The sequence below is a fragment of the Moschus berezovskii genome, chromosome 2 (assembly GCF_049115385.1).
Source record: "Moschus berezovskii isolate FMDL1 chromosome 2, NW_MosBer_1.0, whole genome shotgun sequence".
Taxonomy (NCBI): Eukaryota; Metazoa; Chordata; class Mammalia; order Artiodactyla; family Moschidae; genus Moschus; species Moschus berezovskii.
In genome coordinates this window covers 9,594,690-9,608,480 of record NC_142461.1, presented here as the reverse complement: position 1 = coordinate 9,608,480, position 13,791 = coordinate 9,594,690, and the positions used below count along the sequence as shown (strand labels likewise).

At 43.2% G+C, this 13,791-nt stretch overlaps 1 protein-coding gene and 1 long non-coding RNA gene across 4 annotated transcripts in view; both read right to left on the bottom strand.

Moving 5' to 3' along the window:
- The window catches only part of DHDDS (dehydrodolichyl diphosphate synthase subunit), a 35,207-nt gene extending 21,803 nt beyond the window's left edge, over nucleotides 1-13,404 (bottom strand). For 2 of the 3 annotated variants that reach the window (XM_055397460.2, XM_088843813.1), the window contains exons 1-6: nucleotides 13,310-13,398; nucleotides 12,699-12,814; nucleotides 10,951-11,067; nucleotides 6,331-6,473; nucleotides 2,822-2,938; nucleotides 1,782-1,883 (exon numbers count right to left, since the gene is read on the bottom strand). In XM_055397460.2, coding sequence (XP_055253435.1) covers nucleotides 1,782-1,883; nucleotides 2,822-2,938; nucleotides 6,331-6,473; nucleotides 10,951-11,067; nucleotides 12,699-12,761 — 542 coding nt within the window. In that variant the 5' untranslated portion in view covers nucleotides 12,762-12,814; nucleotides 13,310-13,398. Of the gene's footprint in view, nucleotides 1-1,781; nucleotides 1,884-2,821; nucleotides 2,939-6,330; nucleotides 6,474-10,950; nucleotides 11,068-12,698; nucleotides 12,815-13,309 lie in introns of all 3 variants that reach the window. The other variant, XM_055397459.2, reaches the window with a different exon arrangement.
- Nucleotides 2,963-6,324, bottom strand: LOC148778475 (uncharacterized). Its single transcript, XR_016039125.1, has 3 exons — nucleotides 4,738-6,324; nucleotides 3,851-3,935; nucleotides 2,963-2,993 (listed from the first exon to the last, which is right to left on the bottom strand). It is a non-coding gene; the product is annotated as an uncharacterized LOC148778475 (long non-coding RNA).
- Nucleotides 13,405-13,791: the final 387 nt, after the last annotated feature.

Here is a 13,791-nt window from a genome sequence, read left to right as displayed (position 1 = left end):
CCTTTCTGGTTGTTCACTCTCTTTTCCCCTTAAGGCTCCTTTTCCTCTACCCAGCCAGTTTTCTCAAAACTCCACGCAAGGCCTTCTCTTCTTCTCACTCTAGAGTCTCCTTAGACTCCTTAGGCCCTCTCTTTGCACCAGTTACCACACTGTTACCCAGGTCCCAACCCTTCCTCTCTATTGTAGACCTGACGTCTATGCTCAACAACTACAGGATATCCTAGACCAAACTCCTGACCTTCTTCCTCAAACTGCATCCTCTCACGGTTCTCAGCACAGTGAAGGGCACCACTGTCCTCTGTTGCATAAGTCAGAGTCACCCATAACACACCCTTTTCCCAGAGTCAGCCCACCAAGTCACCTCAGTTTGATCTGCTGAATTACTCGTCATGCACTCTGGTCTATTCCACCATCACCACCATGATCTAAGCTCCCTTCCAAGTACTCTCTACTTGAATTATTCCCAACAGTATTTGTGCAACTAACAAGCTCCTCACACAACTGCCTCTTTCCCCAGCTATTACTTATCCTCCCACCCCCTTGGTAGGTCACTTATCATTTATTTCCTTTAGAGAGCCTTCCATACCAAGTCCATTCCTCTTAAGTATAAATTCTTATTGAACCACACACCAATGCCTTTATCACGCTTATCATCAATATAATTTTATGCTGACTTGTATGATCTTGATAATGTTTGCTTCCCTTGCCAGAGCTCCATGAAAACAGGAAATACGTGTTTTTTATTCTTACCACTATATCCTCTCTATATAACAATGTGCCTGGCCTTCAGTAGGCACTTAAAAAATATCTGTTTAACGAATGAATGATTGATTGAATGAATAAATTATGTAGCACAGAAAGATCATTCACCTATTGGGGAGAAGAGGGATTCATAAAATAGCCTTAAAAACTATCTCTTTTTCTTCTTATATAATTTCATTCTCACTGAGAAATTTCATTTTTAATTTAGTTTCCCAGGAAAATAAAATTATATCCAAGAGGGAGTCAAAAAAATTCCTGGGTCCCAAGACCTCATATGTCAGGACAAAAACTCTGGAATCAAGACAGTTTTTGATAGAAGTCCCAGCTCTGGCACTTGTCAGAAGAATGACCTTGGGAAAGTCATTTCAATGTGAGCTCAGTTTTCTCATCTATACAATGGAGAAAAGACTCAAATCTCTTACGCTTAAGAATATTAATGTAATAAAATACAAAGCATAACATATTACCTGGGTTTTTTTTTTTGCTACTGTATTTTACTATTGCTGTTGTTAGTTTACTAATATTATTACCAAAGGTTACACTCAAAATAGAGACTGAGCAGACAGATGGCTTCCAAAGTCTCTCCCAGCTCTAAAAATCCCACCATGTTGTTAATGATGAACAGTTTTCCTTCTGAAAAATACCTGAATCTTGCATGAACTGTACATGACAGGCCTAAAGGACAATACCCCTCAAAAGCTGCATTCCTGAAAGATCATTCCTAGAAAAACTCTGCCAAAGGGCTAGGAGGGCATCGTGTTTATTGCATGCCACAGTGTTGCTATCCTGCTATGCCATTTTTCTGGAACTTCTTGGTATGTGGCAAACACAGAGAAATTCTAAAGCAGATATAAGACATCATTCTGAAACTCTAAGTGAGGGGAATCACCCTCACCTGAATCTTTCCATATATATTCCTGATCTGACTTCTGACCCACGTACATGATTTAGGAGGGATTCTATGATTCGGTGCATGCCTGCTTTCCCTATCAGTCACCATGCTGAACGACTGTGGGTACCTGGGATCCAGCAGGCCTTGTTCCACTCCCCAGGCCATCTCTCTTACAGCATTGCTGATCTCATGACGGGATGTGTAAGCAAAACAGATGTTCAGGAAACACCTGAGAAGGGAAGAACAGAATAATTTACCAAGAGGGACAGGGAGTAAGAAGCAGAGTCCCAGATTACAAAGCACCCCTTCTGTGGTAGAACACACAACAAACGTTAACCATGGATACCTCTGAAAGGCGAGATTATTAGTTTTTTGAGTTTTCCTATTTTCCTTGGGAAGAAACACATTTTTGTAGTAAGTTTTGTAATAAGAAAAATACTAACTGATCCTTATTATTCACTTAAACTTCTTGCCTTCTGCTAGCACCCGGCTTTCAGGGGATGTGAATTCATTGTGATTATTAGAACAAGTAGAGAAGAATAGGAAGGAAATCTGATGTGAAACAAATCCACTGCCAAATATACATTACATTGCAAAGCCACACATAATGAAGTTTGGATTATTAAACTCTGTTCCCAACTGCATCAGCATGTCCTCCCCAGGTCATCCCATCTATTGGTTAAAGCAGTGGGACAGAAAGAGAATTTCTTGAGGGATCTGTCTTCAGAGACAGGGATGATGCCTGATACATTCCTACCCCATTCTCTGTCAATTAAAAAATACACACAAACACAAACATATATATTTAAATACATATATATATATGTACATAAATAGGTGCGCATATATATATACACACACACACACAAATGTAAATATATTTATATACTTAAATATGTGTGTGTATATATATATGTATATACATAGGAGGGGGAAAGGCCCATGAAGGATGAAGATAAGAAACTACATGTGTGAACATGTAACAAGGTACTGCAGAAACATCTCCGTCTGCCCTATAGCTGAAGGTAGAAGCTTCTTAGCATCCGAAACCAACTCCTTATTGCCTCTTGTACAAAATGCAGGCCAAGAAAGGCCCAGGAGCTCTCCCTAAAGTTAGAGGCAGTCAAAGATTGATACAGGCCCTGAAAGGAAAATCTGAAAACTTACTTGTTGTAGTTCCTGGTGGTCTGCACAGCCTGTGCGACCAGCTCCTGGAGATCCAAGGGCAACAAATGCAGATCACCCAGGACCCGGATACATACCCCATGCTTCTGCAGTTTCTCCCTGATCAAGGGGGAAAGGAGGCAGGTTTGGGAGTTGGGACAGGGCACCTGCTGAGCTGGAGAGAGCAAAGTGCTTAGATAATACTCAATTACCAGTCTGAGTGCTTTCCTATGTGTCAGGCACATTCTACATCTATTATTTCATTGCATGCCTTCAATGTCTCTGAAACGAGTTTCGTATATTCCCTGTTCTCCAGCAGGAAACTGAGGCTCAGAGAGAATAGGCTGAGGCTCAGATAGGGATTACCCAAAGTGAAACACCCATCAAGAGCCGTGTCAGGACTGAAACCTAGGTCTGTCTGATTTGAGAACCCAAATTTCTTTACCACATATTACACTGCCTCACGTGTCCCTGTTGGCAAGCTGTATCACATGGATTCTATGCTATCTGTCCCATTCTGACAGGCAAACAAACTCAAGGGCAGGAGTTGTATTACCGGTTACTTTTGTTAACTTCTCATGAAATGTAAGTAGAGCAACATCTGACTGAGCGACTGAACTGAACTGAACATTAATTATATGTTTGTTAATTGCCAGACACTGGTCTGCGCTTCCCTGATAGCTCAGTTGGTAAAGAATCCGCCTGCAATGCAGGAGACCCCCGTTTGATTCCTGGGCTGGGAAGATCCACTGGAGAAGGGATAGGCTACCCACTCCAGGATTCTTGGGCTTCCCTTGTGGCTCAGCTGGTAAAGAATCCACCTGCAATGCGGAAACCTGGGTTCGATCCGTGGGTTGGGAAGATCCCTTGGAGAAGGGAAAGGCTACCCACTCCAGTGTTCTGGCCTGGAGAATTCCATGGACTTTATTGTCCATGGGGTCACAAAGAGTCGGATACCACTGAGCAACTTTTATTTTCACTTTTTCAGACATCGGTCTAAGTGCTTTACATGTATTCCATTTTGACACCTACCTTTGAGGCAGACACCATTATCGTTCCCCTTCTACAGATGAAGAAACTTAGGCCCAGGGAGGTTAATTCGTTCAAGATCAGACAGCTGGTGAGTAGAAAGTCAGATACTGAATCAAGGCAGTGTGGTTCTAGGGCCTGTCTTTTTAGTCACAACATTACGCTGCCTCCATACAGTAACTCCCAAATGGCAGAGTGAGCATGAACTCACTGTTTGCTAGTCAGCTTCTTGAACTTGGGAATGCTAAGAAACAGAATGACTAATGTTTGGAAAACAGGAGCTCCATAACAAGAAGTATACTGTGGGGCGAGGGTATCTGGCAGGTTCTGGAGAACCCTGACCCAGAGCTGAAAGCTGCACCCACAGCCTTTCCACACTGCAACCCTCAACCACATTTCTTCCAAGAGTGAAGCAAGATCTAATCACCTAGTTTTGAGAACCCACTTGAGTGCTAGTAGACAAATGTATACTCAAAATCAAGGCAATATTTGAATAAGAATACCTAGATTTGGGAATTCCTTGGAATTCCAGTTTTTCGGACTCTGTGCTTTCACTGCAGGGGGCACAGGTTCAATCCCTGGTCAGGGAACTAAGATCCCGCATGCCCTGGGATATGGCCAAAAAAGCGAAAGAATACCTAGACTCAAGCCCTAGTGTTGCTGTTTACTATCTGACCTAGCATAACTGCTTAGCCTTGCTGAGCCTCTCACCTTGTAAAATGGGGGTGCTAACCATCTCTGCCATACTGGGGAAGTGCCACACTGTGAAAGTGCACATGACCTGAAGGAGGTCTACAGGGAAGGAGTTGTGAAAGTGCTGGAAAGGAGCCAGGAGATCTGGGTTCCCAGCCTGGTTCTGCCACTAGTTTGCTGTATGACCATGGGCAAACCTTTCTCTTCTTTCCACCAGCGTTAGTTTTCCAACTGATGAAACCCAACAAGACCAGTGGTTTTCCAAACTTCTTTTAGCCAAACTCTTTCTTTGAACCAAATCTGAAACAGATGCCCAATATATAAGACAGATAAACACAAAGCAGCACTGTATATCTTGTTCCCTCTGGGTCCTTGCACGCCCAACCCTCACAACACTGGGGTTCTATGGCACACTATAGGAAAACCACTACTAAGGTTTCTTATTGCTCTATCCAGGACTTCATAACCTAAGACCATGTCCTCTACTACTGACTGATTAGAACAATCTCAGAAGCACATTTTAAGAACTGTAAGATTACCTCCTGTCTCTTGGAGTGCAGTATAGTAGACAATAGCTTAGCTCCAGAGTCAGGAAGATTCTGTTTTGGCTCTGTCTGTCTGACAGCTGCGCAACCCAAGACACACACCTAAACTTCTCCGGTTTTTACTTTCTTCCTCTCTACAACTGGGTAATAATACCTTTCTCACAGGATAATGTGAATATTAAATGAGAATGCACATTAGACTCAGGGCCTGACACATAGTATAAGCACTTTAAAAAGGCAAAATTAGTGTGAAATACAGAAGAATCTGAACACCTGAAATGTATCCCCATTACCTCTGTCCCCAGTCCCTTGGGTGTGACTTCTGAGCCACAAAGGAGGCAGTAATGTCTGTGGCCCACAGTCTCACCATCTTAACATGGACAGAGAAGCCTGGCTACACTCCCCTCACCCAGACCCACACAGGGACAGAAATGACAGAACTTTCCTAGGCCGAGTTCTGCTAGAGCTCTAAGTATTCTCTTCTCTCATCTTCCTGGTCCTGGAGTGAGGAGAAGCTGGGCAGAGAATGGTTGTAATGAAGACTTTGGGGCAGTCCAGGCTGGAGAGAGTTCCACACTTTGAAGCAAATAATTTCCACCAAACTTCCTCTTTGTCTCGTTCTGGCTTTGCTCCCTAAATTAAGGCTTAAACATAATGACAGATAAGACTAGTACTGACTCATCCCCATAAAGGCCTTTTGTGCATCATCCAGTCCCTTCCAAGGGAATACACAGGGAAGTGTAGTAGCTTTTTAGGGATGACTGCACCACAGGAAATGACTTTTTCAAAGTTTCTCTCACTCTACTCCCCTGATCACAGCTTACTGGTTCCAGGATAGAAATCTGATCTAAGGTGGGCTGCTTAGAACTAGAACCAACTAGGGTTTTAGTTCATTCTGGGCTGTGCTCTTTAAGCAGACAAAGCTGGTCTGTAGAGCAAAAGAAGTAAATGTCCAAGGAGGCATTTAGAATCCATTATCTAATGGATTTCAATTCCTGACTTCAGTATTACCTGAGGCTGGCGATACTTGTCCTTGAATTCTATGAAATACCTCTATACTCTCAAATAAATGTTTCCTTTGAAAAAAAAAAAGAAAAACTAGCTTGTCATACTTGCCACTGAAGAGGTCTTATTAACAGCAGAAAGATTTAGAGTTCCTTAACTAGCCCCAGAAAAAAGAGCAGAGGGTTGGGATAAGGCTGGAGGTGGTAGAAGGACACACGCTCCCCTCTGATAGCATCTTACTGTTCTTCCATTAGGCGGCTAAACTTCTCCCGGGCCAGATCCATTAGCCCGTCTACTTCACTCTTGGAGCGTTTGAAGTTCTCGATGCTGAACGCATAGACTGTCACCTCCAGGATGCCCAAGTTCAAACACCAACGCAGAGTCTGAGGGGGAGAAGGCAAGGAGCTAGGATACAAGGAAGAGCAGGAAGGGAAACAGGACATGCCTCAGCCCCAACTCAGTGCTGGAAGTGGAGACAGACTTTTATCCTTCCCACTCTGGGTAGAACTAGGATAATACCAGAATAATGAACCAAACAAGCAGAAAGCCACCAATTGAGGGACTGAAAAATACGAACTTAATGAGTATTATTATGCTGATGCTACTGTGGCTTACTGGAAACAACTCTTCGCTGAGAGAGTAAAGTTCTAGGTCCTAGCCCCTGACTCCATCATGCACTTGCTATGTGACTGCCGGCATATCATTTAACCTCTCAGGCCTAAATCTCCTTATCTGTGAAACGGCACCATAACCCATCCCTCACCAGGTGGCTACAGGTACATAAGAACACAGGTAGTACCACTCACAATATCATTATTCCAGAAGACTGAGAAGCTGATGAGTTACAAGAAAACAAGCAACAACTGCACAAGTGTGGAGCATTTAAGTCTCCAAAGTGTTTTCACATACATTATTTCATTTGATTCTTCAAGCAACCCTTTGAGAAAGGCATTAGTAAAACTGAGGCTCGGAATGTGAAGAAATGTATCAAAAGTCCACACCTCCACTGTATGAATCCATTATATGAGGTTCTAGAACAGCAAACACTCATCACATTGAGTGAGAGAAATCAGAACAGTGGTTGCCTGTAGAGAGGAAGAGGAGGTAGCACAGGGTTTCACTGGGAGGGGGCACAAAGGAACCTTCTAGAAAGATGGAAATGTTCTATATCTTCACAGGGGTGTGGAATAAACAGATGAGTGCAATTGTCAAAACCCCAAATTTGTGCATTTCCCTGCATCAAATTACACCTCAGTGAAAAGACAAGTAAAACTCAAATTTAAACTGTCTTCTGGTACTTCTCTAACCTAGTGCCACTAAAGGTGGAGAACAAACTGGAGCTGAGAACAGCAGTGTTGAGACAGGGAGCCTACAGGTTAAAGGCAAGGGACAGAAGACATTCAAACAGAACTGAAGAAATAAAGCTGAAGAACCACCTTTCTATCACTATCAGACACACAACACAAACACATTAACTGCCAATGGGCTTGGGCCCTGAAGACCTTACCAGGCAGCGAACTTAGAGGGTACATCTGGGTCGGAGCCCACCATTGACCTCAGTCACTAAAGACGCTAATAACAGCTTCAATTTTTGAGCACTTCCTTTACGCCAGCATGTGCCACATGCTTTTCACTGGACCATATTATTTAATCCTTATGTTATTTCCCCATATTATAGATGGAGGAACTGAGGCAAAGGGAAGCTATGTAACTTAAAGCAGGTCACAGAGCCAGGAAGTGGCAGAGCAGGGGTGCCAATGAATTCTGAGTGACCACAGAGCTTAAGTTTCTAAGCACTAGGGCAAAACCGCCTCTAGTCATAAAAGAGAAACTTCAGGTCAACAGACATGAAGACTCCACAATGTTGGAGAGAACGCCACAACCACTCATTCAAGGCAAAAAGTTATCATTGTGCTGGCTGTGTTTTTGTGCCAGGAAGCTGAGATCCATGGGCTAGAGTTTCACAAAGATCAACACAGTCTACTGTTATCGTTAAATTTAATGTTTCCCAATTTGCAATAGGCATTAAAACCATAAAATGCCGATGACCTTTGTTGGAGTCATGTCCTTGTTTGTCTTGTACTTTTCCTAGTTTAAGCACTTAAAGGCCCGTGTCCTGAAAAACACCTCAGTCTCAGGATGGGTAGTCACCCCCTACTTTTGCTCTGGACATGTCACTTCTAAGAATTTATTCTAAACTAGTGCCATTTATCAAAGTGAAAAGCAAAAGTGTTAGTTGCTCAGTTGTGTCCAACTGTTTGTGATCCAAAGAACTGTAGCCCACCAGGCTCTTCTGTCTATGGGATTCTCCAGGCAAGAATACTGGAATGGGTAGCCATTCCCTTCTCTGGTGGATCTTCCTGATCCAGGTATCAAACCAGAGTCTCCTGAATCGCAAGTGGATTCTTTATTGTCAAAGCCACCAGGGAAGCCCAGTACCATTTATAATGTCCAATAACAGTGGATCAGCTGAACAAACCATGTCAGATCCTCAGAATAAAATGTTCCACAGTCATTAAAACATACAGGTAGAAAGGCTATATATGAACTTAGAAAAATACTTGCCCAAGTGTCAAGAAAAAACAATGTTATCAAAGCTATATATAAAACATAGACCAATGGAACAAGATCGAAAGTCCAGAGATAAACCCACACACCTATGGGCACCGTGTCTTTGACAAAGGCGGCAAAAATATACAATGGGGAAAAGACCAGCCTCTTCAATAAGTGGTGTTGGGAGAACTGGACAACTATTATGTAAAAGGATAAACTAAAAATGGACTAAAGACCTAAATATAAGACCAGAAACTACTAAACTCCTAGAGAAAAACATAAGCAGAACACTGTATGATATAAATCATAGCAAGATCCTCTATAACCCACCTCTTAGAATAATGGAAATATAAACAAAACTAAACAAGTGGGACCTAATTAAACTTAAAAGCTTTTGCACAGCAAAGGAAACTATAAACAAGGTGAAAAGACAACCCTCAGAATGGGAGGAAATAATAGCAAATGAAACTGACAAAGGATTAATTTCCAAAATATACAAGCAGCTCATACAACTCAATAGCAGAAAAACAATCAACCCAATCAAAAAGTGGGCAAAAGACCTACCCAGACATTTCTCCAAAGACATCTAGATGGCTAATAAACACATCAAAAGATGCTCAACATCATTATTAGAAAAATGCAAGTCAAAACTACAATGAGGTATCACCTCACACCAGTCAGAATGGCCATCATCAAAAAATCTACAAACAAGCCCTGGAAAGGGTGTAGAGAAAATGGAACCCTTTTGTACTGTTGGTTGGAATGTAAATTGATACAGCCACTATGGAAGACAGTATGGAGATTCCTTAAAAAACTATGAATAAAACTAACATGGGCTTCCCTAGTAACTCATCTGGTAAAGAATGCGCCTGCAATGCAGGAGACCCTGGTTCTATTCCTGGGTTAGGAAGATCCCCTGGAGAAGGGATAGTCTACCCACTCCAGTATTCTTGGGCTTCCCTGGTGGCTCATTTGGTAAAGAATCTGTCTGCAATGAGGGAGATCTGGGTTTGATCCCTGGGTTGGGAAGAACAGCTAGAGAAGGGAACAACTACCCACTCCAGTATGTCCAGGAAGACAGTATGGAGATTCCTTAAAAAAATAGAATAAAACTACCATACAACCCAGCAATACCATTACTAGGCATATACCCTGAGGAAACCATAACTGAAAAAGACACATGTACACCAGTGTTTACTGCAGCACTATTTACAATAGCTAGGACATGGAAGCAACCAAGATATCCATAGACAAATGGATAAAGAAGCTGTGGTATATATACACAATGGAATATTACTCAGCCATAAAAAGGAACACATTTGAGTCAATTCTAATTAGGTCAATGAACCTAGAGCATAATATATAGAGTGAAGAAAGTCAGAAAAACAAATATCATATATGGAAACTAGAAAAATGGTACTGATGAACCTATTTGCAGGGCAGCAATGGAGACGCAGACATAGAGAACAGACTTATGGACATGGGCTGGGGGTGGAGAAGGAGAGGGTGGGATGAATGGAGAGAGTAGCATAGAAACATATATACACTGCCATATGTAAAACAGACAGCCAATGAAAATCTGCTGTATGTCTGAGGGAACCCAAACCCCCTATAACAACCTAGAGGGGTGGCAAGGGGTAGGAGGGAGGTTCAAGAGTGAGGGAACATATGTATACCTGTAGCTAATTCATGTTGATATATGGCAGAAACCAACATAGTATTCCTGAAACTCCAATACTTTGGCCACCTGATGCGAAGAACTGACTCGTTTGAAAAGACCCTGATGCTGGGAAAGATTGAAGGCGAGAGAAGGGGATGACAGAAGATGAGATGGTTGGATGGCATAACCAACTCAATGGACATGGGTTCGGTAAGCTCCGGGAGTTGGTGATGGACAGGGAGGCCTTGGTGTGCTGCAGTCCGTGGGGTGGCAAAGAGTTGGACACAACTGAATGACTGAACTGAAAAATAAATAATTTTTCCAAAAGCTATGATATAATTTTACAGATGTTAAGTCATTTTGAACATACTATAAGGACTGGGATGAGGTACAGAAAAATATAAACTATTGAAAATTAAAGTGGTAAGAGGAGACAATTTTGTTCTTATATCTAATATTTTGTGATGATTCACTAGACGATTTAATTTTTTGTGAATGCTGATATGAGACTTACAGCTAGCAAACAAGCAAGGAAGAAAACAGCTATAAAAGCACTCTCAAACCACAGCAAACTCAGGGTGTGGTTTTTTATCTATAATCCAGTTCTCCCCAGACCATTCACCCTTGATTTTGCCACCCACACCCACCTCTGCCAGTTTGTTGAAGCCCTGTGAGTGGCCCTCCTGCCGCTCCACTTGGCACTTCTTGGCATAGCGACGGTTCCCATCCATTATAAACGCAATGTGTTTGGGCATGGGGCCTGCCTGTGAAGTAAGAAGACAAATGGACACATCACATAATACTCAGAGATAAAAGGAGACAATATGCCAAGCTGATAGGCTTGAGTTATATGATAAAAGTCCTGAGGAAGGGAATTAGGTATTCTGCACTTTTTCACTCAATACATAAGCATTAAGCACTTTCATTTATTTTTGTGTTTATTGATCCCTTACTACATGTCAAGTACTATGCTGGATTTTTTATACTTCACCTTAGCTTTTTTTTCATTATACAAACATATGAAGTAAATAGTAGTATCTGCATTTTACACATGAAAAAACTGAGGCTGAGAGGTCAAGTGACCTGCACAAGTTACACAGCTAAGAGACAAAGTGGGGATTCACACTGAGGTCTATGTGCTTTCAGAGTCTTAACTGTATGCCCTTAACCATCAGCTTGGGTTCAAAAGCTTTCAACTGGAAGACATAGGAAAGATAAATGATGGATGTGGTCAAATGTAGAGGGCATCCTCCTCACAAAACAGGCATCCACTTCCATTTGAGTGCGGTCACAGAGGAATAGAGGCCTAAAATTGTTGGATCTTCTTATTTCACAAGAGAAGACACTCAAGACTTTTATAAAAATTTCAATGTCAGGAGCCACTTCAAAACAAACAAGAAAGGCATTTGGGAGGCAAACAAAACTTCCCATCTGGCTTAGAGCAGTCTTACATTGTCCATCATAGCAAAAATTCACTCCTTGGACTATTTTCCCTCACTGGAGGGTTTCTTCATAGACCACTTCCCTTGCAACTCTCTGACATTTTCTATTTTTGCCCCTACATAGAGGCCTCCCCCCAAAAAAAAAATTCCAATAAAGTCATGAAGTTTGTTCTTCCCAACACAAGACTGCAGTGATTCCCTAAGGAGATGCTTTCCATTTCCTGCACTGCCTGAGATCACTTGGCATTTTTTATGTGTGGGAGGTGAGGTTCAAGGCTTACTCATAAATTCACTGCTACCCACTGCTTGGGAGCCTGGGGCTGAAACCAAGCTGACTGGCTCCAATCTCAAACCTTTCATATGCAGAGGATATAACTTTGCTGTGATTCCTAGAGAAAAAGTTGAGGGAAGACCTGGGGGAACCAAGGAGAGGGTAGGAAACAGAGTGATTATAGTCTTCAAATGGCTGAAAAGCACCCCTAACAATAGTAACTTGCTTTCTATGTAGTTTCATCTCATCATCAAAACCACCATATAAAGTCACATTGGTTAGTACATGACAGAATAGGACTTTCATTCATAGTTGTCTGCCTCCAGATCCCAAACTCTTAACCATTATGCTCTACCATCACATCAAAGAAAGATTAGTTATTTTATCTAAACCCAGAGAACAGTACTAGGAATAACCGATCAAAGTTCTACGGAAACAAATTTCAGGAAGACCTAACAGCCAGTGCTGCCCAGTGACACTGGGAGGTCCTAGGTTTCCTGAAAACGCGGGAGTTAGGGCAATAATTTGCCAGAAACCTAGACTTGCAATTCTAAGACTCTTTAACACCACTGCTAAATTCTATGACAAATCTATAAACGTCCGGGATTACTCAATTTTAATAACAGGTTTTGATATAAGATTACCCAACAAACCAAAAGGCCAGCTGGTGCTGTGGGCTCACCTTTATGATATTGGAACAGAACCGCTCCCAAAAAGACAGCTCGCCTTCTTTGACCCATGACATAGTTCTTGCCCCGGAGAAGCAGCACAGGACGATCAGACACCAACCAGGTAACTCTGTATAAACAAAAAAGAGAACCATAAGTCACCACGCCGGCAAACAACTACGTTTGACTTGCAGGGATTCACCAAAAATGGTAGAGAGCAGCCAGCATTAGAACCCAAAGGCACTGGCCTAAGTCTCTAGTCTTTCTCCACCCAGACTTCTAAGACAACAGGACTTTGAGGGCAGAGGCCTTTTCTTGGCTCCACGGGCTTGGTGGAGCTTGCTGCTATCCCCTTCTCCCTCAGTGTCTGCACCGCCTTTTTCTGAACATCTGTTGCAAACGTCTGCTTCCTGTCACATCGTAGCGCCTTCCCCCTTCTTCCTTTTCCATCCTCCCCCAGGCAGCTTCCGACTTTCGGTGCTCCGGGTCGACAACCCTTTCAGCTACTGCACCCGTTACCTCCTATCCTAGAGATTTCCCAATTATTTACTCTCTCACTGTCTCTTCCACTGTCCCTTTTGCTTGTCCCACAGCTGCCTCTTGCCCAGTCAATCTCTCTCCTCACCTGAATCCACCCCACCCTGAATCCAGCACCTTGACAACCTCCGCCAGCGCCTTCCAACTGCTCCAGTGACCCGACACTTCCTCACGACGTGGCGCTGGAAGAACACGTCATCGTTGGGCGCTGGGACACGCCTCTCCCGTCACCTAGGGGCGGAGCCCTGGCCTGCGCTTGCGCGCTCGGAGGAGGCGGAGCGACGAGGAGTGCGTTCCCGGCTGTTCGAACGCCTGGGGGCGGGGCGGGGTGAGGCAAATGCGAGAGGCCTGCCTTTGGGACGCGGTGAGGCGGGCGACTCGGCTCCAGGCCAAGTGTCAGGGACCTTGCTGGGGCAGGCGGAGTCCAGACCACCTGGGAGAGCCGCTAAATCTGTAGACCATCCGGTTACAGGACGGGAATTAGGAGTTAGGGGAGCCTCATCTCAGAAATGCCGGGACTTCTCAGCCGCTCGCAGCAGATTAGGACTGCTGAGGAAAAGGGGTAAGGCA